This window comes from Mustela lutreola, chromosome 2 (genome assembly GCF_030435805.1).
Source record: "Mustela lutreola isolate mMusLut2 chromosome 2, mMusLut2.pri, whole genome shotgun sequence".
NCBI classification, from domain to species: domain Eukaryota; kingdom Metazoa; phylum Chordata; class Mammalia; order Carnivora; family Mustelidae; genus Mustela; species Mustela lutreola.
Genome location: NC_081291.1, coordinates 107,201,814 through 107,228,652, shown reverse-complemented (window position 1 = coordinate 107,228,652; position 26,839 = coordinate 107,201,814). Strand labels below are relative to the sequence as shown.

Genomic DNA, 26,839 nt, shown 5'->3' with positions numbered 1-26,839 from the left:
AGAAGCCTCTAGAACCCAGAGACAGCAAGTTCACTGGTGAGTCACAGTTGGGGAATGACTCTCCAGAGATAGGGAAAGGACCTGACTGCGAGATTGCTCACCCAGCCTCTTAGGTTGTAGCTGTCTGACACCTTATCAGTGTCACCTGGAGTTTTGCTTGAGAAATATCTTCATGAACACAAAGGTATTTGCCAGTACCTTCTGGTTGCTCCTGGACTATAACAAAATGAGCCGTTTCATCCTCATGGTCAGGAGGGTGAGATTTACTAAGGATGCTTCTATTTATTTCATCCTCTCAGGACAGGCCATAGCCCCTCTGCCAGGGCCACCTACTAGTCTGTTTGTGTGAATCAGACAGAGGGGCCTCCTGATGGATCCAGCTCAGAATGGAAAAACAGCTTCCCGTACATGTCCCCATCCCATTGTCCAGAGAAGACATCTTTTGGGGGAGGAAGAATGGCACACCAGAGCCATCATGACCTACCTTTTCCATATGGAGAAACTGAAACCCAGAGAGAAGAGAACAAACCCGCCCAAGGCGGGTGATCGAACCAGTGATCACGGAAGAACATTGGTCAGGTCTCCTGAAGTCCAGCCCGTGGAACTGCCACGGATCATCTCAGGGTGTGAGAAGCAGCAGCTCCCTTCCCCACGGAGCAGACTAGGCTCGAGGACTCAGACACCCAGATATTTCTCTCACACTCAGTGTTTTTACTACATGTGTCCTTTATCCAAGACAGGGAGGCTCTCATTCCCGGGTACTTACAAGAGGGCAATGACAAAACATAAGGACACAAATGGAAGCAGAGAAGTGAGTCAGAATTTCGACAGTCCACTCCCCACTTCCGGTCTACCTAGAACCGTGTTTCTCGGACTGTGCTGTGCATGAGAAGCAGAAGCATATATTGCTGGCCCGACCCCCAGAGCTTTGATTCAGCAGATCAGAGGTGGGCCTGAGAATGTGCATATCTAACACGTTCCTGGGGGGGGGGGGGGTGCCCATGCTGTGGGGTCTAGGGCACACTTTGAGCCCCCGAGGCCTAGAAAAATAGACAACTCAGCTTTTCCTCCCTCATCTTCATTCTCTTTCTCCTTTCATGGCCCTCTCTGTCCTTTTCTGCTTCCTCCTCCCCCCCCCCCTTTTTTTTGGTCTTCTTCCCATCTTTCAAACATGACGGGATGAGCCAAGCTGCCAGGGCTGCGGGTTCTAGTTCCAGCTCTGTCACTTACTAAATGTGTGACCGCAGGGTGAAGTCACTTCCCTAGCGTAGGCCCAAGGAGAGACAGCCCCCCCACCAACCCGCCACCCTGCCAGCCCCTCCCCAGAACACATCTACCCGGGCTCATCCCTGTATCACCAGACACTGTGCGATATGTACTTGCGGAGAGGCTGGTGAATGGATGTGCTGGTCTTTCAGCTTGCAGTTCAGACTCTGGGAATCGACTTCTTCCTTCCAAATCTGAGCTTCTCCTTCTTCAGTTGCACATGATATTAAGGATCCTTCTAGAACAAGGAGAGGGGCGGATGGTTGAGGGGAGAGCACTCTAGAACAGCCTGTGAACTGGGGTAATCAGACCCCCAGACAGCAGGCACCTGACATTCTGGGACAGAGGAACACCGGGGACCCCGAGTGTCAGCGGCTAGACTCGGTCACTAGGGCAGCCGAGGTTCCAGCAGGGGGCGCCAGAGAGAGAGAGAGCCAAGACCCGCGTGGTCCTCCCAGGTGTCCGGCCTGGGGTGGGCGGATGTGCCCGAGGGGCGTGGACCCGGCCAAGGCACGCCCCGGCCGCGCTTAAGTAGGAACAGGCCAGGGCTAAAGAGGAGGGAGGGGGAGAGCCCCGGCTGCTGCGGACCCGGGCAGACCTAGAGCTAGACCCCCCCGCGCGCAACCCGGCCCCACGCTAGCTCCCGACCGCGCCATGCGGGGCCGAAGCGTGGTCCTGTGGCTCTTCCTCGCTCTGCGCACAGGTGAGGTCCGGCCGCCTGGCCTTGGGAGCAGGAGGGGAAGTGTGTCCTGAATCCGTATCTCCCCGGAACGAGGGGAGGCGTAGAACGGTGCCAACCGCAGCTGCAGGCGGCCGAGGGAACTAACTCCGACCTCAGCTGCCTGGGACGTCTTGGAGGAAACGGCATTCACAGGGGCCTTGAAAAAGCGGGCCTTCTGACTGGCCAAGGAGAGAAGCAGTCGGGGGGTGGAGGGGGGAGAGCCTTAGAAGATCAGGAGGAGAGCTGGGAGGATGGACGCGTTTGATAGCTGTGGATGCTCCAGCAAGGTTTGGGGGCCGAGCCCCTTTGCTTCTCCCGAGCCCCCACGAGAGAAGATTCTAAGGGACTGGAAGGGAGGGACGGAAGATGCAACCGGGAGCCAGCCCCAGGGCGCCCTGCAAGGTGCGAGGAGGAGGAAGGTGCTGCTGGGTCTTTCGTGTCTGCCCCGCCCCCTCCCAAGGCAGCCAGGACCAGCGCAGTGAGGGGTGAGGTTGGACCTCGGGGAGCTGCTGGCAGGGTCGCCAGACACTGGACGGCCTCACCGCTCTGATCTCAACGAATACACTGGACCCGCCACCGCGGTCCCAATTCTGCAGTTGCCCGCCCGGCCTACCAAGGGGCAGTCCTGGGGCTCTGGAGAGGGGGAGGCCATTTCACACTACAGGGTGCTGGGGGGAGTTGAGTCACAAAAGGTAGGCTGTGGAAGAACTTGCAGTCTTGACCCCTGGGGTGGGGTTGGGAAGGACAGGCTGCCACAAGAGGATGGCCTGATCACTGGGGGCCCAGAACGGGACCCAGAGCTGGGCCACATGAGTGGTGGATGGAGGATCTTGGGTCTCCAAAGGCATCCACCCCAAGGAAATCCGGCGCCACTTTGCTGGGCCCTCAGGCTGGGAGCTCTCTTGGGACTCAGATCTGGTCAGATGCCAGGACCCAATAGGGTCCCACTGGGAGGAGGGACCTAAGCAAAAGGCCACTGAGGACCTGTGCCTCCTGGCTTTCTACATAGGTCTTTTTCAGCACAGAAGATGGATTTCCTTATCTGTGCTCTCAGATGACAAAGCAAGTTCAGAGAGGTCAAATAAGTTGCCCAAAGTCACCAGCTCCTTCTCCAGGAGCAGAAACTTGCGCTCAATCTGCTGATTTCCTCAGCTTCCCCTAGGCAGGGGTAGGGGAGCCTGAGGGTGGGTTTGTAATCACAGACGCTCCGGTAGGCCGCCAGGCTCCTTGAGGCCCACTGCCACCACCTCCCATCTCAATTCCCAGTTGGTGAGGAGGGCTAAGGAACACTGAGTGAGAGACCCTACTGCCCTCTGGTTGGAGGACACAGAGGCCCAGAGGGGCCAGAACAGGGGCAGGAACTTGACTGGTCACGGAACCAAACAGGACTCCTCACCCTCTTTCCACCCAGCAGGCTGCTCTCCAGGCCAGCGAGCAGGCTTATGACTAGCTGATGCTACCCTAGGAGATGCACCCCCCCACCCCTGCCTTGGCCTCTGTAAAGTTCCAGGTCCTGAGCCACCCCATCTGCCCCAAGTGCGGGGGTGCATGTCCCTACACGCACAGACCTCTGTGGTCTGTGACACCTCTTTGTGCCTCAGATCTCCCAGTGGGAGGGCAGGGCTATTGCGTGGGACTGGCTATGCATGCTCAGGGGGTCACACAGCTTCTGGGGGGTCGGGGGCAGGGGCTGGGGATGCTCTCTGTGGACGGGGCACTGGGCCTCTGGGCCTCACTGGTCCGTGCCCCCAGTGCTCAGTGGGATGGAAGTGCGGTGGTGCACCACCTCAGACCCGGAGCAGCAGAAATGCAGTGACATGAGCAAAGCCTTCCAAGAGGCCGGGATCCAGCCACCCGTCATATGTACCCAGGGCACCTCAGTGGACCACTGCATCCAGCTCATTGCGGTGAGTTCCAGCCCCTCACTCCACCAGACAGGAGGTCTCTGACTCAGAAGGGAGCGCACAACAGCATCATTCACAGAGAAAGGTGCTGACTTCCCCTGCCAGGGCCAGGCTGAGGCTCTCTGGAGTTCCCCAGGCAACAAGGGCTGGCTTGTATCCTGCCAGTGCCCAGCCCCTGGGAGGCCACAGGGAGGAGGGCACTGGCTCAGATGGGCCCCTGCAGGGAAAGGTATCGAAGAGGCAGAGTTTCCCTTCCACCAGGCCCCTGCTAGAGTGGGGACACTACCCACCCCACCAGGGGGAGCCCGGAAAAAAGACCTCTCCGGGGGTGGTTTTCCAGAATCAGGCTTGTGCAGTTTCTCAGGAAGGAGAAATGCCCCCCCGCCCCCGCCTGGCCTGGGTGAGTGAAGGGGGGTTGCAAAGAAGTGCTAGGCTGCAGATATGCTCAGCCAGCCCTGATGCTACTCAGAGCTCGGACTTCGGTGGCAAAACGGGGTGTGGACAGAAGCCTGGGTTTTCACTTCAGCTCGGCCCTTGATTTCTCCCCAGACCTCATCCAAGTCACACACGGGCTGTGGGCTTAGGTAGGCTCCATGGTGAGGAACTAGAATTTTACCATGCACCTCAGGACACCAAGAGCATACTGCCATTGTGTCTGAAATGAAAAGGGAAAAAATAAAGAGGGCATTTATGGGACTCCGTCTGCATCCTGGAAAACCTGAGAAACAGGTTAACAGTGGAGTCAGCTCTGAGAAACAGGCAAACGAGGGAGATTTTTACTCTGTGCCATTTTGTATGGCCTTATTTTTCTTTTAACTATGGAAAGCCATTAGAAGCCATCATTTTTAAATGACATAATTAAGGCAAGCCCTCAGCCCAGGAGAGCTGTCACCTAGGACCTGGTAAAGGGTAAGCCTTCTAGGCCCTGGTGGTACGAGGCCAAGCCAGGGCAGGGTTCCTGGGCCGGATAGACAGGACCAGTGTGGACTTCTGTGGCTTTTCAAGGGGCCCTGGGCAGACTAATGGATGCCCCTGAGCTCCTGGCTGAACGGGCCAGGGTGGCCAGCCTGCACTAACCCGCATGTTCCCAGCAGGCCCGGGAGGCTGACGCCATCACCTTGGATGGAGGAGCCATTTATGAGGCAGGGAAGGAGCACGGCCTGAAGCCTGTGGTGGGCGAAGTATATGATCAAGGTCAGAGGGCGGGCGGAGGGGTGGGGGGTTGGGCTGGCGGGGAGGAGAAGAGGCTGTCTCTCTGCGGTGTGTCCTTGTTGCACCTGGCCTAACCGACAGCCCTCAAGTTGGTCAGGAGCCCTGTCCCCAGAACAGTCCTGGGATCCAGGCCAGACAAACCTACAGACACCCCCGCTGCTAAGTCTCTCTTAACACCCCCCTCAGAGCAGGGTTGCCAGAGACACTGGGCTGACCAGAGTCCATTCTTCCCTGTGGGGAGCCCATCACCCCTGTAACTTGCACCCACAAGCTCTCACTGAGGGGCTGCCCCATGTCTTGCCAAAGTTGGGCCGAAGTTTAGCGGCCCTGTCAGAAGCAACGTGGAGGAGGAATAGGGCTGAGGAGTTGATTAGGACCTGAGAGCCCAACAAAGGAAGAACGCATCCCAGTTCTGCCCATTCCTGTGAGCCTCTGAGACTTTGAACAGCCTTCCTTCCCTGACTGGAAAATGGGGACAGTGACACTTTCCTGTCACACAGACCAGATGAGTCAGCATGGGCACACCTGACCTGTGGTGTGTGCTTAGAAATAGGAGTTCTTTCCCCCAGTCCCTGCACCTCACCAACCTCACCAAACACATGCCTCTAATTCAGCCTGCCCTTTGGAGCTCCGTCCCCCACCTCTGTTGTCCAGAAGACTAGCCCCTGTCACAGCCCAGCTTGCTGTCACCCCTGAGAGCTCCCCTGAAAGGGCTTCTCTTTCCTGCTTTCCCGGAGCTCTGACTCAACACTGTTAAGATCCTGTTCTCCCTGATTTTTTGTTTCTGTCCCACTGCAGTGAGTCCCTTGAGGAAGGGCCTGGTGCTCCTCTCTGTAAAGCTGCTGGTACCTGGTACCCGGCACAGGGCCTCACTGGGCTGCTTGGTGAACTGATGACCATCAGATGACACAGGACACAGTCTACCCAGCCAGCCTTTCCACTCAGAAGCCAGGAACTGCCCTGCCTCAGTGGCCCTCTTTAATTCACACTTTGAGCCCCTGCTGCTTACCAGTCATGAGCACAGAGTCACAAGCAAAAGAGCCAGTTCCTGCCCGCAGAGAGCAGGAGTCCAGTAGCGAATAAATAAACACAAAGAAGCATAGTTACCATGTGGGAGGTGCTGTGGAGGAAGTCAAGGCCCCAGGAGAAAGGGAAGGAATGTGGGGGAACCTACTGAAACAGAGCAGACAGGAAGGCACCTCACTTCTCTGAGGTGACCTTGCAGCTGAACCCTGAGGGTCCTAGGCGGGACAGAATTTGGTATGTTCCAGGAATCAGAAAGAGAGGGCATGGTGGGTCCATCAGAGGAAAGGGACAGGCCAGGCTCCCTAGGTTGGCAGGATGTTAGCTCAGCTATGCAAGAAATAGCACTGGCTTTGTTTTCTAGAAGTCCACTCATTCTGACTGTGGCCATTCCACCACTACAGGGTAGTGGGGGGGCGGGGAGACTGGGGGGAGGGAGGATGTGATGCCTCTGGTCATCAGTCCCCGTGGATGAGTCATCCCTGTCCTGCCTGAATGGCCTGTTGTGGGCCACATTTGACCAGGGGAATCTTTTGCAGGGCTGCCCACTCACATACATCCCATTCACGGTTCTGAGTGATTTGGAATATTGATAGTTTCATCTATTCTCTCTCCCCCTCTCCCTCCCCTTTCCCCCTCCCTTCTCCTCTCTACATTCTCAGCACCTAATGAGGTGAAGGTCCTGCCTGTCCCACATGCTCCTCCCACCACTCTGCCCCCATAACCACGATAGCACCCCCTCCCTCCCTCTGCGATCCTCCAGGGGGCCTGGACTTGGGAGAACACAAGACTTGAGGCTGCTTCTGCTTTCTGTGTGGCTACAGAGCCCCACTGACAGATGGAGACTTAGCCAAATGCCCGCTGACGGCAAGGAAAGGAGAGGAGTGAGCCTCTGGGAATGGTGTCCTGCCACGTCAGACAGGAGGGGGCTGGGGCTCATGCTGAAACGTGGATTGTACCCACTTGCGCTCCCAGCAGCCAGGAAGCCCATGTACACACGCTTGTGTACATCTCTGCACACTTGGACGCATGTGCACACATGCCCAGGTAGCTGTGCACACACATGTCCATGCATACACACCCGTCTCCCACAGCCTTCCCACCTGCGTTCAGCCCCTCTCGTGGCTTCTCTCCTGCCACCCTCACTCTTCTCCTGTCCCTCCTTCTAGAGGTCGGTACCTCCTATTACGCTGTCGCTGTGGTCAAGAGGGGCTCCCACGTGACCATCAACACCTTGAGAGGTGTGAAGTCTTGTCACACGGGCATCAACAGGACGGTGGGCTGGAACGTGCCGGTGGGCTACCTGGTTGAGAGCGGCCGCCTGTCTGTCATGGGTTGTGACGTGCTCAAGGGTAAGGGCTTTGGGCCCGGCAGGGGCTTCCCCTGCAGGGGCACTGGGTCTCCTTCCTGGCCACTGCCCTGACTTCTCTTGATGGGTGACCTCCCTTGGGCTCCCATAATTAAGGAGCAGCACCATCGCACCTCCTCCAGGGCCTCCCCGACCCCCGGGTGGTGGTGTCACCCCTTCCTCATTAGTGCTGGCCAGCCTGGGGCAGTCACAATAAAGCTCTGGTGGAGCAGCTCTTGGGGGTAGTTGATACATGACCCTCGCTTGCTCCTCCCAGGACCCTAGGACACAGCCAAGCACAGGCCTACCCACAGCTGGGAGGGGGTGATGCCCAGGGAGCAGCTCTCACCTGCTGCAGACCTGTGCAGGTCCCCTTTTCCAGAAACACGTCCTCAGACAGATGAGAAACTTTTTTCAGGACCCCAAACAAGCTGCCAGCTTGCACCCAGAAAGCTCACAACTGGGGAGAGAACTACAGCTCCCCAGTTGATTAACTTACAGTGAGAAGAGGGGTGTCCTGCCACTAGAACGTTCTCCAGTGAGAGTTGAGAGGGATCCAAGAGGGGTTGTCAAGGATAACACACACTGGGTGAGTGAGCTGAAGCCCCATGTGCCTGGCTGGAGTCCCCAGCCGTCAGCCCAGGGGCCAGGGCTCATCTCCTGCTTGTCCTGCTTTGGGCTTCTCCTGGCCACCCCACTCTGACAGTCTGTCCACAGGGTGCTCCAGACCATGATGTGGCCACTGACCTCTGACAGCCACATTTGTGAACTGCCCTCTGAGGGGTCATACTCACACCCCCAACAGTTCGTCCACGAGTGCTGCCTCCTGGTTTGTCCCCTCCGTGACCAGTAATTCAGGGGCTGGGAGTTGGTAGGAGAGTTGCGGGAGAGCCCAGACTTTGCTGTCAGAGAGTAGTACATGTCGGCCCTTCCCAGCATAGCCGCCTTCAAGTACGGGACTCTGCCCTGTTGAACTTCAGTGCCCCATCTGTCAAACAGGTCAATGCAGAGTCCCAGGCTGTGGCGCTGCCAGGGCTGCAAGAGCTCAGAGGACATTTCCATGTGATGTGTGTCCCCAAGTACATCCTCGCTACATGGAGCTGCTCTTATAAATGAGCTCAACTTCATGCCCCTTGGGGGCACCTTGCTGTTGGTTGTGGGCACATGCACGCACCTGCACACAAAACTGCTGTGTGCGCACACATGCACGAGCCCGTGCAGCACGCGCCTGTGCGTGGACACATCATACACTGCCCCCAGCAGCTTCAGCTACCATGTCAACCAGCACGACCCGTGGGAGCATGGAGGCCCGGTCCTCTCAGACAGTGGCCGGGGATGGGTGGTCTGGCAGCCAGTTGGCGCATGTATTGAATTTCCACTCCCCTGGGATGATGCCAAAAGAAAACCAGGAAAGGCAGCCCACTGGGGCAGAGCTGGATCTAGCGGGCTGGTGCACCAGAGTCCTCACCTTATGTGACACTGAGGAGACCCCGCGTACAGGACGAATGGTTGTGCACAGGGTAGACGCTGGATCACAGCGCTGGCAAGGGCCCCAGGACTATGCAGATCTGACCACTTCCCCATTGAGGCCTTCCTGCCCATACCCCTCCACCTGTTTTGAAAAGCTTTGTCTATGAAATTGTAGGCATTACATCATAATTTCTTTTCTCCCCCACTTTCATCGATTACGTATAACTGACTAGAAGCGAAACCTGCAGTGGGAGCAGTATGTATGCAAGAGTTGTTGTATGTAGTGGTTTGGAGATAACTTTTTACTTTCTCCAACGCCCCTTGCTGCTTTTGTGGCCCCAGTTTGGGAATCACTGGCCTGTCCCATTCCCCCCGTTTTTTGCTCAGACTGAAGCTCGGAAGGGCCGGCACATCCCTGGGGGCCCAGCCCCACTGCAGCCTGAGGAGGGTGAGCCGTCCTGGGGGGCTGGTGGGTGGCTGACGGGCCTCCCTCTCCCTCCTCCTCCCCACAGCTGTCAGCGACTATTTTGGGGGTAGCTGTGTGCCCGGGGCAGGAGAAACGAGCTACTCGGAGTCCCTCTGTCGCCTGTGCCGGGGCAACGCTGCTGGGGAGGGGGTGTGTGACAAGAGCCACCTGGAGAGATACTACGACTACAGCGGGGCCTTCCGGTGAGAGGGCGTGGGGGGGGTGGTGAGGAGCAGAGTGGGGGCCCCGGAGGCCACGGGAGGGTGGAAAACAGCAGGGCACTGCGAGGGCCCCAGGGGAGTGGCCCGTTGGCTCCATCTCCTCAAAGGGCCCTTTATATAGTTCATGTGCCTCCTTAGTTTAAAAACGTCCAACTGGAATACGCCAGGCTGGGTTTGCTCACAAAGTCAACATGTTTGGTATTTTTAGAGATGAGGACTTAGAAGAAAATGGCAAAAACAGCCTTTTGCCACTTTCAGGTCCCCATTCTGGTGCCTCGGACCAGCAGGGAGGGTGGGAAGCATGGAAAAATGTGGCAGGGACCCTGATGTCTTGGTCGTTGGGGCTGGCCTCAGCTCTGCACCTGATTAGAGCTGGTACTTTGGGTAAGCCGTCCATGGGGCCAGAAGGAGTCCCCAGCAGCTGTGGGACAGCTGCCTCTGTCCACAGATGAGGGTCCATGTTCAGCAGAGCTTGGAATGGAAGATTGCAGAGCCCCTCTAAGCATCTTGGCTTCAGTATTTCCACCTAGAGAGCTGGCTGGGGCCCCAAATGGGCCCACCAGACAGACCCCTCCATTCCAGAACATGCCTCCCAGAGGGCAGAGGAGCTCAGCCCCGCCCAGGCTCACAGTTTCTTCCCACAGGTGCCTGGCAGAAGGGGCTGGGGATGTGGCCTTCGTGAAACACAGCACGGTGCTGGAGAACACGGATGGTGAGTGGGAGGGGTCAGCCCCAGGGAGCAGCATCTCGGGCCTTGTAGTTGTCCCTGGAAGGAAGAGGTGGGTGTTCTGAGCGGAGTTCAAATGGCTCCGTGGGGCGAGGGGGGCTGGTAGACACGGCTGCCCTGCTCTGGTTTGTGTCTGGCATTGGCTTCCACTTTAAGACTGGGTCCTAGTTTTGCAAGTCTCTGTATGAATCCTTATCTACCCTTCCTCCCCCCATTATCTGGAGAAGCCGTCCATTTCTAATCCGTAAGAAGATCATGGTAAATGGGGTTAGTGTTCTATGTAGATCCATTTATCGTCATTTAGTTTTTTTTTTAATTTTGCAATAATTGAGCTTTAGAAAAGTTGCAAGAATAATTCAGAGAATTCCCATTTTTTCCAAAGATTGATTGATTTTAGAGAGAGTAGGGGAGGGGCAGAGGGAGAGGGAGAGAATCTCAAGCAGACTCCCCACTAAGCCCAGAGCCTGCGCTCGATCCTGAGATTGTGACCTGAGCCAAAATAAGAGACAGATGCTAACCCAGCTGAGCCACCCAGGCATCCTCCCACCCATGTTTATTTTTTTTACCCAGATTCCAACTTGAAGCATTTGCCACGTTGGATTTATCATTCTTTCTATATTCATATGTATTCTTTCTCTGAGAATACATTTGCCTGCTCATGCCCTTTAATATTTTCGTGCGTATCTCTTAAAAACAAGGAGATGTGGACCTAGCCACAGCACAGTTACCAAATTCAGTAATTGTAACATTGACTCAATACCATTATCTAATCTATAGCACATAGTCCAGATTCACTACTGGTCCCAATTCTTTCCGTTGTAGCAATTTTTTTCAGGTCCAGGACCTAATCTGTGATCTCACACGGTAGTTAGTTGTAGGTCTTTTTAGTTTCCTGTAACTGCTCAGCAGTTACATTGGCATTGACATATTTGAAGAGTCAGGCTGGTTACTTTATAGAACATGCCCCAATTTGGATTCGCATAAGAATCCTTTATTTAAGTTGAGATACAATTTTCATGCAACAAAATGCACCCTTTGAAGTACAGGCTATACAGTGGTATAACCACAGGTGCATAATTACCACTGCAGTCAAGATAGTGATTGTGACTAATCTTCCACCCTGTAAGTTCCTTGATGCGCCCTTCTGGCATTCACCAGTCACTTTTGTCTCTCTAGTTTTGCCTGTTCAATAATGTCTGATCATTGTCTTTTTTTTTTTTTTATCATAACCTTTACCTTTAAAAGCAGAAGGTCTGTCATGTGGTTTGACACTCAAGAAGGCAAACAAGATAAACCAGATTTGAAAAAGAAGGAAGCACATAGGATTATGTCCAGGGCAAGATGATGGAGGAAATGGGCAGCCGGGACTTGGGCCTCAAGATCAAGCAGGGGAAAATGTCAAAGTTGGAGAAAGAATAGGGGTGTATGGGGTTAAAATTCGCTGTTTTTAACATTAATTAATTAATTTATTTATATTAAGGGGGGTGGTGGAGGCAGAGGAAGAGGGAGAGAAAGAATCTCAAGCAGACTCCCACTGAGTACAGAACCCAGTGCAGGGCTAGATCTGTGCCCCCAAGACCATGACCTGAGCTGAAATCGAGAGTCAGATGCTTAACCAACTGAGACACCCAGGTGCCCCTAAAATCAGCTTTTTTTAAATGTTGATGGTAGGGGTGCCTGGATGGCTTAGTTGGTTAAGCATTCAGCTCTTGATTTCAGCTCCAGTCATGATCTTGAGGGGCCTGGGATCAAGTCCTGCATTGGGCTCCTTGCTCCGAGAGAGAGAGCCTGCTTCTCCCTCTCCCACTGCTCCTTCCCCAGCTTGTGCGCATGCTCCCTCTTGATCTGACAGATAAAATCTTTTAAAATTTTAATTAATAGGATAAAATGTTGATAATTTAAGGAAGTCTAAGGAGATAATTTTTAAAATTTTATGCAAAAGATTGGTAAGAGCAAAAGTGGGAATTGACATTCCAACTGAAGAACAGGAGTGGCAGATTACAATACCTAAACGGTGCATTTGTGTCATGGGGGAAGGCCAGACCATCCCCAGAGCTCCATACAAAGGCTTTGCAGCAGATGAAAAGTAGAGAGCTGGGGAGGGAGGCGAGAATGACACAGAGTGATTGCTAAGAAGGCTTGAAACCATCACACAGACCTTAAACTTGACCTCTGTGGAGGCTTCCAAACTATAACTCTCAATTTTGGGGTTTGGGAGTGAAGAGTTTTCATGACCCCACAAATTATTTTTACCCTTTCTATTTCCTAGTAGAAGCTTATCCTCCTCATTTGAAAATTTTAAAAGTCTTAAAAATGTTGTTCTATAAGACCATCTGTTGAGTTACAGTTCTAAAATTAGACTTCTTAATATTCCTATCTGGTGTCCATAGTCACTCTTTCAAATAAATCTGGCTTTCTATTATAAATGAGTTTTACGGAAAATTTCCAAAAGGGTGGGAAAAATACTTTAAAACGACAAGTGAAAAAAAAAAAGTAGGGTGCAAGGGGCTCCTGGCTGGCTCAGTTGGTGGAGTGTGCAACTCTTGGTCTGGGGTCATGAGTTCAAGCCTCACATTGTGTGTAGAGATTACTTAAATCATTCCTTTAAAAAAAAAAAAAAAAAAAAAAGTAGTGGGGCCCCTGGGTGGCTCATTGAGTTGTGTGTTTGACTCATCATTTTGGCTCAGAAGATAATTTCATGGGTCATGAGATAGAGCCTTCTCTCAGGCTCCGTGCTCAGGGAGTCCACTTGGGATTCTCGCCCTCTGCCCTTCCCCCTTCTCTCTCTCTGTCTCTCAAATAAACCTTTTTAAAAAGTAGTAGGAGCAGCCGTGGGTGGCTCAGTGGGTTAAGCTTCTGTCTTCGGCTCAGATCATGATCTGAGGGTCCTGGGATCGAGCCCCACATTGGGCTCTCTGCTCAGCAGGGAGCCTGCCTCCCTTCCCCCATCTCTCTCTCTGCCTGTCTCTCTGCCTACTTGTGATCTCTGTCTGTCAAATAAATAAATAAATCTTTTAAAAAAAAAAAAGTGGGGGGGTAGCAGGATACAAGATTGCCTATCGGATAGTCCTTAACTGTGTTAGAAATGGTTAGAAAATGGAAAAAACGACTTGGAGTAAATATCCTGAAACACAAATAGAGTAATAACTGGATTAATGCATGGGCAAAGCTTTGGAGAAAACTACCCTTTTCTCTTGGGCTACCATTGGTCCATTCTGTCTGGCTCTGTTCCCGCAGTGGCCCCTGCCACCTGCTCAGAGTCTAATTGAGTGTCCAAGGGCAGCAGGGACCTCCTGGCAACACCCCCCCCCAAGCTCCCCTGAGTCTCTTAGTCTTACCGTTAATGAACAGGCCTGCTTACACGTGCTGTATTACCATCACATACCTCTAAGCCACATAAGTCTAAGCCAATACAAGCTTTATAGAAACTGGTGAGGGTTTGGAAATGCAAGTCAATAATGACAGTCTCTTGAGATACCTGGCCTTGTGGAATGCAGTCCCCAAGCTCCTTGTCATTCCCAGCTCTGGTCTTCACCTCCTACAAGAGTTTGTTTTCACCGTGAGTCTGTGGCCCTCCCCATCCTTTCCTGGGCCTTTCTGAGGCCCTTCCCATAACTCCACCGAGGACAGAAGTTGGCTCACCACAGCCTTCCCATCTTCCCAGGGAAAACTCTTCCCTCCTGGGGCCAGGCACTGCTGTCCCGGGACTTTGAGCTGCTGTGCCGGGATGGCAGCCGAGCTGATGTCACCGAGTGGAGGCGATGTCACCTGGCCCGGGTACCTGCTCATGCCGTGGTGATCCGGGCGGATGCAGACGGGAGCCTCATGTTCCGGCTGCTCAATGAAGGCCAGGTGAGTTCAGGGCACCCCCCACCCTTGCACGGCTTTCCAGATGGTACCGAACCTCCTTGTCTTTTCCCAGGGTAGAAGCTCAGCTAGAGCCATCAATGGGCTGGCCAGCCAGGCCAAGAGGGGGCAGGACTCAGAGAACCACCCTGGGCCAGACCACAGCTAGGGAGGTCCCTGTAGTGTCCAGCTTTAGTGTGAAGGAGGGACCAAGGGTGTGAGCTGGCAGCCAGAGGCAGGAGCAAGGAGGGCTAGCCAGAGAGGCAGAGCGGCGACCCGGGCACCCTTCTAAGAGATCTGCTCGTGTTTGTGGCTCTTAGAAGTAAACCCAGAGTCTCTGGGCCCATGAACAAAACGACAAAGCCAACAAATGTCAAAGGACACCATTGATTAAATGTGAATAGTGTTAAGGTGATACTTATAAGCACAACAATCCCTGGGCACTCAAGCTCTAGGTACGTTTGCCCCCAACCTGTGCCACCATGGCCAGCCCCGTCCTACATCCTCAGTCCCATTCCAACTCTGGGCCCTCGGTGTGACAAGGCAGAGTGCACTGGGGGTGCGCAGAGGATGTGGGTGGGGGTGCCTGGCCAGAGGAGCCACAGGCTGATTTGAGAGGAAGGGGCATGCTGCCCTCCCCACTGGCCACACCTCCCCAGCCCCCTCTCCTCTCCCCGACACACAGCGTCTCTTCAACCATGAGAGCAGCAGCTTCCAGATGTTCAGCTCCAAGGCCTATGGTCAGAAGGACCTGCTCTTCAAAGACTCCACCTCCGAGCTGGTGCCCATCGCCACACAGACCTATGAGGCCTGGCTGGGCCGCGAGTACCTGCACGCCATGAAGGGCCTCCTCTGTGACCCCAACCGTAAGTCCACCTGTCCCCTGTCCCACAAGCTCCAGCCCAGTCTGACCACAGGCATGCAGTGCTTTCTGGAGAGGCAGCTGGGAAAGGACACTCACCCCAGAGGCTGTGCCCCTTGGCCTCCACCTCCCTTCCTCTAGGGGTTTGGAGAGGAAGCTTCTCCAGAGATGGTTGGCCTGCTGTATCCTGGATGCCCCATCAGCTCCAAGGGGTAGGATCCAGACCATCAGGCCGTGTCTTGGAAGCATCTTCCTGCCTATCCACACTGAAGTCATCAAATCCCAACATGCTCTCTCCTCAGTGCCTCACGCTGCCTCCTGCCCACCCCGCCTCCTGCCCACCCCATGGCCAAGGCCCTGGCTCGGGTGTTGTCTGTTGACTGGACCATTGTTAGTCTACTGTGGGCTTTCTGCCTTCTGCCCCCTATAGTCAGGGAGACAGCGTGCTACTCAGACACACCACAGCCATGATCTCCCCTCGGGCCTCCTCACAGCCTGGTGAAAGAGGCACAGCTATCCCCTTTCTGTAAGAGGAAACCGAATCAGAGGGTAAAATAACTTAATTATCATAGCTAATGAGGGAAAGAACCAGAGTTTCCCTTGGGCCTGACTACAAGCTCTCCCTACTTAGGTATAAGCCCCCATGACTCCACCCCACAGGCCACGCTCGGGGACAGCCTCTGAAGCGGGTGAGTGTGGTGGTGACCACAAGCTCACACACATACACAGGGCTGCCTCACTATCTGCGCTGGTGTGTGCTGTCCACTCCCGAGATCCAGAAGTGTGGAGACATGGCTGTGGCCTTCAGCCGGCAGAGGCTCAAGCCAGAGATCCAGTGTGTGTCGGCCGAGTCTCCCCAGCACTGCATGGAATGGATCCAGGTGGGGGCTGTGCCCAGGGCGCAGAGTGGGCTGGGGGGCCAGGCCATGGCTGTGCCCAGGATGGTCCTTCGCAGCCCTTGCCGTGCACCACCCGGTCTGAAGCATAGGCGGTCTTCTGTGCCAGCCTCAGAAAAGGGAGGAAGAAGGACTGGCAGGGACCAGCCACCCCACTTCAGGGGAGGAGAGTGGGGGAGGGGGACTGTCCCCTTTCAGGAACCCGGGAACCCTTCCTCGCTGAGTGGGGGAGCTGAGAGCAGAAGGAACATTTGGAGAGGGGCCCAGCGAGACATTGCTTGTCCTGTGGCCTTCAGTAGAGAGGCATGAAACGAAACACTACCGACCCTCACTAAGTACAGTGTGCCTGGTAGTTTCCATAGTACTCCATCCTAGGCCTTTTTTCTAAGCTTGTCATGGCCCATTACATGGTCTGTGGCACCTGCTGATTGGCTCTGCAGCCACAGGTAAGGGCCCTGCCCTGCTGTGCTTCTCTGACTGGAGACTGAGGCTAGAGCTTGGAGGGGGCTCCGGGCCCCTGCAGGCAAGGTGGCTACAGTGGTCACAGCAGCAGCCTGGTTCCTGGATTCCTCCCTTCTCATTCAATTTTTTAAAGATTTTATTTACTTATTTTTAGAGAGAAAGGGCAAACAAGCAGGAGGAGGGGCAGAGGGAGAGGGGGAATGTCTCAAGCAGACTCTGTGCTAAGCCCAACATGGGGCTCGATCTCAGGACCCTGCCATCATGACCTGAGCCAAAACCAAGAGTGGGACACTGAACAGACTGCACTACCCAGGAGCCCCCTGCCGCCTCCTGCCTCTTTTTTATGAGCGAGTATGTGGGGCCTGTGGGCTTACGATGAGGAGCCCTTCTCAGGGCAATCCCTGAGCACAGGCCAGACCATTGCCCCTTGGAAGTGTCCACACTGCCCCCCATTGACTTAGATACCAAGAAGAGAAGAGTGGACAGAAATAACAGGAGGCCAGGATCACGATAGAGGACGGCCTCACAAGCATGCGAGTGCCATGTGCTGTACACTGTGCCAAGACTTCCGTGGACCCCTTCCCGTGGACCCCTTCCCTTAACCCTCCCAGCAGCACGGAGTGGGTGTGACCACTGCCGGGAACCTGAAGCTGGCAGAGGTTGGAGAAGCCACCTGCTCAGTCACCCAGCTCAGGGTGGGGAGCCCCTTGCCCCAGGGCCCCAAGGAGGCTGCCCTGACCCTGACCACAGGTAGTGCTGAGGGAGGGGTGCTCAGCTGGAATGGAGGAAGGGGAGAATGGAGGGGGAGGGCAGGCTGTCCTGTGGGGGAGGGGGAGGGCATGGGCTAGAAAACAGGGAGAGAGGCAGGAGGGGAGGGTTCAGCTCCCTATGGGCAAGAGCCTTCACTCTGTCTCAAACAGGGCCAAGGGAGTGTCCATCAGAAAAGGAGCAGACTGGGTGGTTCCTTGAGAACCCCAGCAAGAGACTCAGAAATGCTTCATTCTCAGGCTCTCGGGGTGGTGTCCAGTGGATCTCTGACTCCCATGTGCTTCCCAGCCACAGTGGTCCACGGAAGAGGGCTGTCAGCCGGACTGGGGTGGGTCCACCCTGCCCCCACAGTGGCTTGGAGGCCTGGGTCGGGGGAAGAGAGGGCCCCCAGAGGTGGATGCTCTGGGCTCAGAAATTAAGGCCACTGCCTGTTACTCCAGCATCACAGCTTCATGCTTCTGGGCCCGAATGGCCTGGGGCGCCTTCTGGGAGGCAGGTGTCCCCTCTCTCCCCCTGTCCCACCCCATTTTTTCCCTTGGGGTTTGTCGCACTACTGTGTCTCGCTTATTAACCCCTATTTAGAGCCAAGGGGCAACCTGTCCAGAGGCTTCAGAATGGGCAAGAAAGGGTGGACGGGGGAGACCAGGGGGCTTCAGGCAGGTGGAGAGGAGAGGGTCCTGGGCCCTTCCTGCTCCCTGGGGCAGAGCTTTAACCACGAAACTTCTGTCTCTTGAGGTCTGGCTCCTTCATGTACTCGCATCGGCATTTAGCAAATATGTACTGGCTTGTGTGGTGGGCCAGCCCTTGGCCAGGGGCGGGGGGATACAGCATGGCACCGCAGGCATCTGTGGGCTGCAGTCTCTGGGGAGGGCAGGGATCGTGCACAGTTCTGACAACAGGAGCAGCAACCCCCCAAGAATGGAGTGCTAGTGCCAGCTACTTTCCCGTCTCTGGTCTTCCAAACCCCTTTCTGTCCCACACATCCCACAAGGAGGGGGAAGGGGGTCCCCAGGGGGGAGAGCCCGAGAGACCCAACCCTAGCACCTCTGTCAGGTCCCGACACTTCCCCTGCCCAGTCGCTCTTTCTTGTCCCCCTTCAGAATGGGCAAATCGATGCAGTGACCCTGAAGGGCGAAGACATCTACACAGCAGGAAAGAAACACGGCCTAGTCCCAGCGGCGGGGGAGCACTATGCCCGTGAGTATAGGGGCCCGGCCCCATTCACTGCTAGGAGGCAGCTGAGAGTTTTTCTGGATATCATCAGTCTCCCCCCACCCCCACCCCCGGGCCCTTTTCCCAAGCTCCCCTTCATGGTCTTTCTCTGGGATGGGTTGCTTTCTGTCACAGGCAAGCCCTCCTGCCTCAGGCCTCAGTTTCCCCATCGAATCATTAAAAGCCTGGCAGGTGTGGGCAACCTTTCTGTAAGAGGTCAGAGAGTAAACATGTTAAGACTTTGCAAGCCACAGGTTCATTGGTGGTTTTGGAGTTTTTTATTATTACTTTTTTTACAACCCTTTAAAAATACAAAAAGTGTTTCATATGGCTAAGCCAGGTCGTACAAAAACAGGTGGAGTGTTTGCCACCCCCTCAACGAGAGGGCCTCCTCTGCCTTTCCCGCCTACCCACTGGGGTCATAGAAGATGGCCCTGGGGCACCGCCCCCTTCCGGTGGCCTGCGCTGGGGCCTTGGTGTTCTCTCCTCCTAAGTGGTGACTTCAGGTCCTTTCACTTGGATGTAAAGAGTCTCTGGGCTTAGGAAAAATGCTTCAGTGGCCCTCAGCTGTGCCTCCACCTTTCTCCCAGGAGGTGCGAAAAACACCACCTGAGTGTAAAGAAAGAAAAATCCCTTCGGGTGAGGAATGATGGGGCATGTGTTGGGGGAGTCAGAACTCTGAAAAGTGGAGCCAAGGGCTGCTTCTCAGCCTTGGTTGGGGGACAAGCAGGGATCCCACTGCTGGGTGTGCCCCTGGGCCTGGGACACTACACGGGGAGAGGTGCATGGGGTCGACCATAGCTTGAGGCAGCAGGCACCCTAGGGAGTGGGTTGAAGGTCCCTGGGGACCGGCCCCAGGGTCTTGCCTGGCCAGGCCAGGAATGCACAGGTGAGAGGCCTCACTGGCATCCCCTCCCCACAGCGGAGGACAATAGCAACTCCTACTTCGTGGTGGCTGTAGTAAAGCGAAACAGCTCCTACGCCTTCACCCTGGACGAGCTCCGAGGAAAACGCTCCTGCCACTCTGCGTTCCACAGCCCCGCAGGCTGGGACATCCCCGTGGGCGCCCTGGTGCAGAGGGGCTTCATCCGGCCCAAGGACTGTGACGTCCTCACAGGTACTGCCCTCTGCAGGGATGCACATGTGCGAACTCCTTGGCAGGGGTAGGGTGGGGGTGTCTGAGGGTCCGGGAGCTGTCTCCCAGCAGGAGCTCACAGAGCAGCCCAGAGAGATTTTCTTTTCATCCTTGATGTGCCCCGTTCTCTTGGGAAGGTTGGGAAATATTGTTGGCCACACTCGTAATCATCTGTGGGGGGTCTGTTTGGTTCTATGTGGGGTGCCATGGTGCCCCTGCCACTTACCCAGAGGGGGACTGGCTCGAGCAGGCATGAGGAACAGGTGTGGCATGCCTGGGCTCTGGGCCTGGCTGGGTCACTGTCCAGTCATGGGGCTGTCCCCATATCCTGGCAGCCACTGGGTGTCTGGGGGACCTTTATGGAAAGTGGCCAGCCATCTGTGTAAGTGCTGAAGAAGACACATTTACCAAGCAGCTACCATATGCCATAACCAGCCCCCCCCCATGTGTTAAATCACATACAGTCATGGGGAAAGGAAGGCAGTAGGAAGCTGGCAAGATCCTGGGCTGACTATGCACACACCTCTGTCCCGTCTGGCACCTCAGGAAAAAACCACATTTTTTCTTAATCCACCTCCACAAGCATACACGGAGTGTTAGGGATGGCTGTTCCCACTCCTCTACAGCTGGGCAGTTGGCCTGACTGGAACAGAAGAGCTTATGAGGTAGTGAGTTCCCCATCCCTGAGAGAGTCCAAGGGAAGCCTGGGTGACTGCTAACCCAGAAGTGGTGCATGGGGTTCCGGTATCTGGACAGCCTCTGTAGTTCCCTGATCCCTGCAGTGCTCACAGGAGGAGATGCGCCCCTCTGAGCTGGGGTGGAGCTGATGGATGCCCTGGAAACACAAGGGCAGGCAGAGTGGGCAGACCTGGGGGCAGGGGAGGCCCTCCCATCCCTGCTGCCCTTCCCTCTGCTGGCCCCTCGACTCAGCCCTCCCCCGACCCCCGCCCCAGCTGTGAGCGAGTTCTTCAGTGCCAGCTGCGTGCCTGTGAACAACGCCAAGAATTACCCATCCCCACTGTGCGAGCTCTGTGTGGGGGATGAGCAGGGCCGAAACAAGTGCGTGGGCAACAGCCAGGAGAGGTACTACGGCTACAGCGGCGCCTTCAGGTACCACGGCCACCTGGGGGTAGGGGATGCCTAGGGCCATTGCAGAGGCCAGGCCTTCCTGCCAGCACTGGCCTTGGCCTCTCCCATGGCAGGTGCCTGGCTGAGAATGCAGGGGACGTCGCCTTTGTCAAGCACACGACTGTCTTCGAAAACACAAATGGTACGTGACTGGGCAGAGGTGAGGAGGCTGGGGCCAGAGCGGCGCTGGATCCTCCCAAGAGCTGTTCCCCATCTACAGCATGGTCCAGGCGGGGGGTCCTGCTAGGATTGGGGCAGAACAGCAGCTGGGGAAGACCGAGGCTAGAAGGCTCTGACCATGGGGGACCCCAGGGACTCCAAGGTCCTCTCAGAACAGATCTCAGTCCACATGTCCAGGTGTGTAGGACACATGACATTCTTGACCAATCTAGAAACCAAATCTCCATTCCACCAAAACGGCAGAAACTCCACCTCTGTCAATGGGGAGAGATTCCTTCCGGGGCACTGATGGAGCACCAAGGTGTGTGGTGGGAGTGGCGGGGTCCTCAGCCCACATCAGCATCCAGGCTTCTGTCCTGAGCGGGTCAGTTCCTCATGCAGGGAAATCACTGCAGCTGGTAGGCCATGCCAGGCTGGGCATGCGCCCATTCCCATCACATGGGTGGCTTTTTCTCTGCAGTCACCTTCCTGGGCCCCACCTGGGAAAAAGCACCCTCAAACTGTATGCCCCAGCCGCCCCCCCCCCCGCCCGAGCCCACACCTGGGTCCTGTAAGGGTGTGGGGCCCTCTAAGCGTGCCTCACTCCCCTCCCTGCTCCTGTTCCACTTTGCCTTCAGCACCTGCTGGTCTTTCTCCGTACAGTACCTCCATGCAGGCTTTGAAACCCCAAATGCTGGAGGCTCAGTCTTTTCTCACTGAGAAATTCTTTCCAAAAACTCAGTGCAGAAAGGCATAATGTGGTCTGAAGGGGAGGAGGAGACTGGTGGAGAAGAAGCAAGACATGCAGGGAAAAAACATCAGGATTTCAAAACTTGTATCCCACCCTGCCTGTGAAGGTCACCCAGGCTGGGAGGGCTCCCAGGCCCTGTTGCCACCACCCCTCACCCATGCCCAGCTCCCATTGAGGACACTTGGGATGATCCTTCAGGAGGAGGGAGCTGTGGGCTCCCACAGGAGCCAAGGAGCCCTGTTTGGCCGCAGCCCTCTGCAGTCCTGTGATAGGCTTGGGAGGGGCCCTTTCAAGAGGCCCCCACCTCCCAAGGCCACTCCTTGCCCTTTATTTTTATCTCTACTTGAGGGCCCGTGTGGAATTCTTCTGGAAATGGGAAGAGGGTGGATATTGAGTCAGTACCTGAAGACACAAAACTAATGTGATTCCCAAGAGCAGTGTTTCTCAGGAAGCCCTTGTGACCCCCTGCTTCAGCCTCAATAGGTTGCTGGTTTAAAACACAGTTTTGTGGGCCCCTACCCAAGTCATACCAGGCCTAAGACCTGGAACACCTAGATGGGGCTCTTTGCCTGGGACTGATCAAGAGTCTTAGTTTTTCCACCTGTGCAATGGTGGGTGGTCACACTCCCTTGCTGTTACTGTCTTGAGGCTAGAGCAGGCGCTTGTAAAATGCCAGCATCATTCTAGGTGCTCTACCCACAGTGGTTCTGACCAGTGTTAGCAGCCCCTCTGGGCTCGTGGGTCCTGGCAGTGGAGCAGAGCAGTTGGGGAATGGAGTTGGGAAGCTGGCCAGACATGGTCAAGGATTTGGGGATCCAGGAGGAGAGCAGCCTCTCGCTTCCTCTGTCCCTCTGCTCCTTCCCTTCAGGCCATAATTCTGAGCCCTGGGCTGCCCAGCTAAGGTCAGAGGACTATGAGCTGCTGTGTCCCAATGGGGCCCGGGCCGAGGTGTCCCAGTTTGCAGCCTGCAATCTGGCACAGATGCCATCCCACGCCGTCATGGTCCGGCCGGACACCAACATCTTCACTGTGTATGGACTGCTGGACAAGGCCCAGGTGAGCCAGGGCAGGGGCTTCATCACTGGGGGGTGGGTGATGAGTTGAGCTGGAGCACCCAGTGCGTCAGCGTACCCAGAGCAAACCAAGGAATGCTGCGGGAAAGTTCAGAGATTTTCACTTAATCAGGCCATTCCTTTACTATCGCTTCTGTGTCTTGCTTTATTAATGTTTCCTTCTCAGACGGACCTGCCCTGAGCAAGATTATGGGGGTGTGTGGTGCTAAGTCCAGTGGCTGTTTCTCAGCCCACATCTCCCTGACCCTTCAGCAGCACTGGCCACAGCTCCCACTTGCTGGAGGAACTTGTCCCCTTGGCTCTGGGGCCACACCCGCCTGGCTCTCCTCTCAGGATCGGTAGCCGCTCCTCATTTCCTGGCTTGTAACCACGGAGTGTCCCAGGGCTCCACTCCAGACCCTGCGCCTGAGCCTGCTCTCCTGTTGACATTCCCCAGCCCCATGTCATTAACAGTCCTCTGTACGTGGACAGCTTCCAAACACAGCCTCCGGCCTGCCTTCATCCTACCCTTCCATCTTGAACAGCTGCCTGCTTGACATTTCTACTAGGATTTCTAACAGGCTCCTCGGCCCAAACAAGCCTGTAGCTGGCCTGCCCTGCTTCCCTCAGCCTCCCCAGCTGCTCTGAGTGGCACCTCCAGACTTCCCATTTCCTCAGGAGTCATCTTGAACGCCTGTCTTTCTCTCGCATTCTACATCTAGCCCCTCTGCGAATCCTGTTGGCTGGGCTTTCATATACATCTGGAAGGAACCCAGACAGTCTGACAACAGGGCCCTTCATTCCCAACCAGCCCCCACTTCCCACCTCCCCACCTCCCCTCCTCTCTCCCACCTCCCCTCTGATGTGATGTGGGGAAGAACCCCGTGGCAATGCACATTTTCCTGGAGAGAAGGCTGACCTGTCCTCAGAATCTCAAGCATCCATGAGTCCCCCGTCCCCCCAAAGATTGGTGGCCACTTTGAACCTTCTTTCTAGGGTAGCTGCTGTCATAGCTCTACTCAGATCCCCTTTGACGACAGCTCAGTGAGTGGTTGGGTTTATGTCAGGTCAATGTCAATGCCCTGAAGGTCCTCACTCTTTGGTTCCTGGTGTCAGAGCCATGAACAGCAAGCAGCCCCTGAGTAGTGGTGGGCAAGCCCAGATGAAAGGCGGGTCTGCCTGTGGTGCTTTCAGGACCTGTTTGGAGATGACCACAATAAGAATGGCTTCAAAATGTTTGACTCCTCCAACTATCATGGCCAAGACCTGCTTTTCAAGGATGCCACGATCCGGGCGGTGCCTGTTGGGGAGAAAACCACCTACCGGGACTGGCTGGGCCCGGCCTACGTGGAGGCTCTGGAAGGCATGCTGTCCCAGCAGTGCTCAGGTGCAGGTAGGGCCTGGCCTGGCGGTGGGTGGGCAGGTTACCCCTTTCCAGAGGAGGAGCAGGTGTTCCGCCACATGCCCTTCCCCTGCCCAGCATCCCTCCTAGCCTTGCACCGCCAGTCCTTGAGTGAATTCATGGATGCCCTGAGTGGCTCTAGGAGATCAAAGTGAGGTGGGCGTGGTGGGAGGGTGGTCTGAGCTGGAGGGCCCCCGACAGAGCGGAAGTAGTGCCTGTGTAGCCCAGAGGGGCCTGGATAAAGGAAAGGAAGGCTACAAGGAATGGTGCAGAGAGGACTGAGGCAGCCCCATACATAGCATGAGGTCTCATTTTGAAAGGAATGAATAAATAAAGAAAAATTGTAATAGGGCAGAAAAGGGGAGCCTGGGTGAGTTGAGGGCACAGAAACACCCCCTGGGTCACGATGCGAGAGCTAGTAGCGCGCCCGCGCGCGGAGGCCTTGACCGCGTGTGTTTGCTCCCGCAGCGGCCCCGGCCCCGACCCCTGGGCTGTCCCTGCTGCTGCCGGCGCTGCTGCTGCTGCTGCTGGGCCTCCCGGCCGCCCTCCTACAGCCCGCCCTCTGAAGCAGCCCCGGGCAAGCCCGGCCCTCCCTCGGAATGGAAACCTACTCTGGAATGTCTATAAATAAGCTGTTCTCCCCGCTTCTGGGGCCGCGGGGGATGGGAGAGGAAGGGTGAGAAACCCTGGAGCGCCCCGGAGCTGCGATGCCGGCACCGGCACCGGGAGAAGCTGCTGTGATTGCTTCAAACCGGAATAAAAGCGAATGTGAAAGGAAGGGGCCCCCGCCTGCAGCCGAGTTGGATGCGAGCAGGACTCCCGCGTGAAGCGGCCCCCGCCTCCCCGGCACCACCTGGCCCGCGGCTACCTGAGGTGCCCGCTGGCCGGCCTCCCAGTCACGCCGCACCCACGGGCTGGCGGGCTCCCACCACCCCGCCTCGCCAGGCTGCGGATTGGAAAAGGCCAGTTACCAAGGAAACGGGCTGAGCCCGGCTTCCCACACGGCCCCCTCTGCCAGGCAGGCCCTGCCGCGCTGGGGGGGCTCCCACTCGCCCTGCGGGCAGTGCACAGGCCCCGAGGACCTCCGTGAGCCCCGCTCTGTCTGGGCTCTAACGCCCGCCCACGGTCTCCCTCCTCAGGTCTCTGGGTCTGTCCCTGGAGGCATCCGCTGTATCAGGCTCCACCAGGCCTGCCCAGGAGGTGAAGCTGCTGGAACACAGACAGCCTTTGTCTTCAGTGGCTTGGCCTGGCCCAGACCAGGGGACACCTGATGGGGCTGGGCTGGAGCACAGGGGCCCAGGAGCACAGAGTGAAATCCCTAAGGGCTCCTCGGACACAGGAAATGGCTCCTGCGACTTCCTCGTGTCCTCAGCTCCCCTGAGTTTCCATCTCAAGATGTGTGTCCCCTCCTCCTCCTCGCATGTGACACCCACGGCCGCCCCCCGGGACATGTAGCACAGTAGTGATCTCCAGACAAGTGCTCAGCCTTGAGGACTGCCGAGAGCTGCAGGCCAGGAGCAGCAGGCGGCCCAGGCCTCCCCGGCCACCCAAGCCCTCTGAAGAGGCAGGTACGGGCTGTGCCAAGGCCCAGGTTAGGCGCCAGCAGGGAGCCCCACCACCTCAGGGGTGAGCAGGAGGTGGTCTCAGCCTGCTCTAGTTCAGGACACAGCAAGGGTCCCTCTGTCTCCTCTCCGAGCCTCAGAGGGTCTTCTGGTTGTCAGTGGAGCCAGAAAAGTTTCCAGAACTGCCAGCTCTTCCTCTGAATTTTGCTCCCTGAGGAAAGAAAAAAGAGGAGAAACGAGCAAGCCACCCTCTCAAGACTGGGAGCCGCGTGGGTCTGGAGCTATTTGCGGCTGGATCTGCGGGGGCCTTGGGGACGCCGATGACAGGCTGGTTCCTGGTGCTTCGCCCCCAGCCGTGGGGGCGGATCCTTTCCATCTCCCAGCTGCGAAGCCCCTGGCAGTATCCTGGCCACAGTCCTGCCATCCCAAGGTGCCCTAGTCACCGTGCTGGGGAAGCAGCCAGGGAGGACACCGCCAAGCCTTGTACCCTCTCCCCTGAGGGCACTGAGTGATTCTCCGACCTGATGATTGTTTGATTTTTTTTTTCTTTTTTTGTTTAAAGATTTGTGCAGTAAGCGTGTATTTGTTTGGCTATGCTGCACTGGGGTGACACCAGGAACTATAAGCCACGGAAAGTGTGACCTGTATGAACGCTAGGTGTCGTTGGGTTTTTAGAGGACAGCAGCATGGGGCCACCTTTGTGTCAGTGCTAAGAAAAGATGTTGCTTTGTTTTTTTTTAATAAAGCGAAACAACGAGTACCTGTTGAAGCCTGGAATCAGAAACTCTGCTGCTCATTGACCTGTCTTCTCAGGTGGCCAGAGGCCTACCTGCCCCACACCCTCCCCTGCCCAGAATGGCAGTTTCCATTCAGAGCCCCATTCCCTGAGAGCCAGAGTCGGGGACCAGCCCAGGCCTCGGGCCACTCCACTCGGAACTGGCTCCTAGCTGACTCACTGTGGAGGAGGGAAGGGGCCCGCCCTCTGCCCTGTCCAGAGGTGTGCAGCAGTGGGGAACTGGTCTTCGTTCGTGTGCCTTGCTCTGGGTGGGAAGGTGGAGGTTCCCTGTGCTCCGCTCTCCCTGGCTCCTCTACTGTTCCAGGCCCCCCTCCTTTCGTTCCTGCAGCCCTGCCACAGCGCTGGGTCTCACTCCCACTATCCTCGACCCTGTAACTGGGAGGTCTGCCGTATCTCAGCAAGCTGGGCCAGGACCTGGGCCTCAGAAACTGTCCACATTGTCTCCCTGCC

At 56.1% G+C, this 26,839-nt stretch overlaps 1 protein-coding gene across 2 annotated transcripts; it reads left to right on the top strand.

Moving 5' to 3' along the window:
* The first annotated feature begins 1,761 nt into the window (after positions 1 to 1,761).
* On the top strand, positions 1,762 to 24,809 carry MELTF (melanotransferrin). 2 transcript variants are annotated; one of them, XM_059163067.1, is made up of 16 exons: positions 1,762 to 1,969; positions 3,740 to 3,894; positions 4,986 to 5,085; positions 7,296 to 7,478; positions 9,457 to 9,613; positions 10,276 to 10,343; positions 14,023 to 14,210; positions 14,890 to 15,070; positions 15,796 to 15,947; positions 18,293 to 18,389; positions 19,327 to 19,521; positions 20,493 to 20,649; positions 20,742 to 20,809; positions 22,446 to 22,633; positions 23,824 to 24,016; positions 24,500 to 24,809. In XM_059163067.1, the coding sequence occupies exons 1-16, from the start codon at positions 1,921 to 1,923 to the stop codon at positions 24,595 to 24,597; spliced, it is 2,229 nt and encodes a 742-aa protein (XP_059019050.1). In that variant the 5' UTR covers positions 1,762 to 1,920; the 3' UTR covers positions 24,598 to 24,809. The 2 variants fall into 2 exon arrangements, with proteins under 2 accessions (XP_059019050.1, XP_059019049.1); XM_059163066.1 differs by having other exon boundaries at positions 1,765 to 1,969; positions 23,824 to 24,022.
* The last annotated feature ends 2,030 nt before the right edge of the window (positions 24,810 to 26,839 follow it).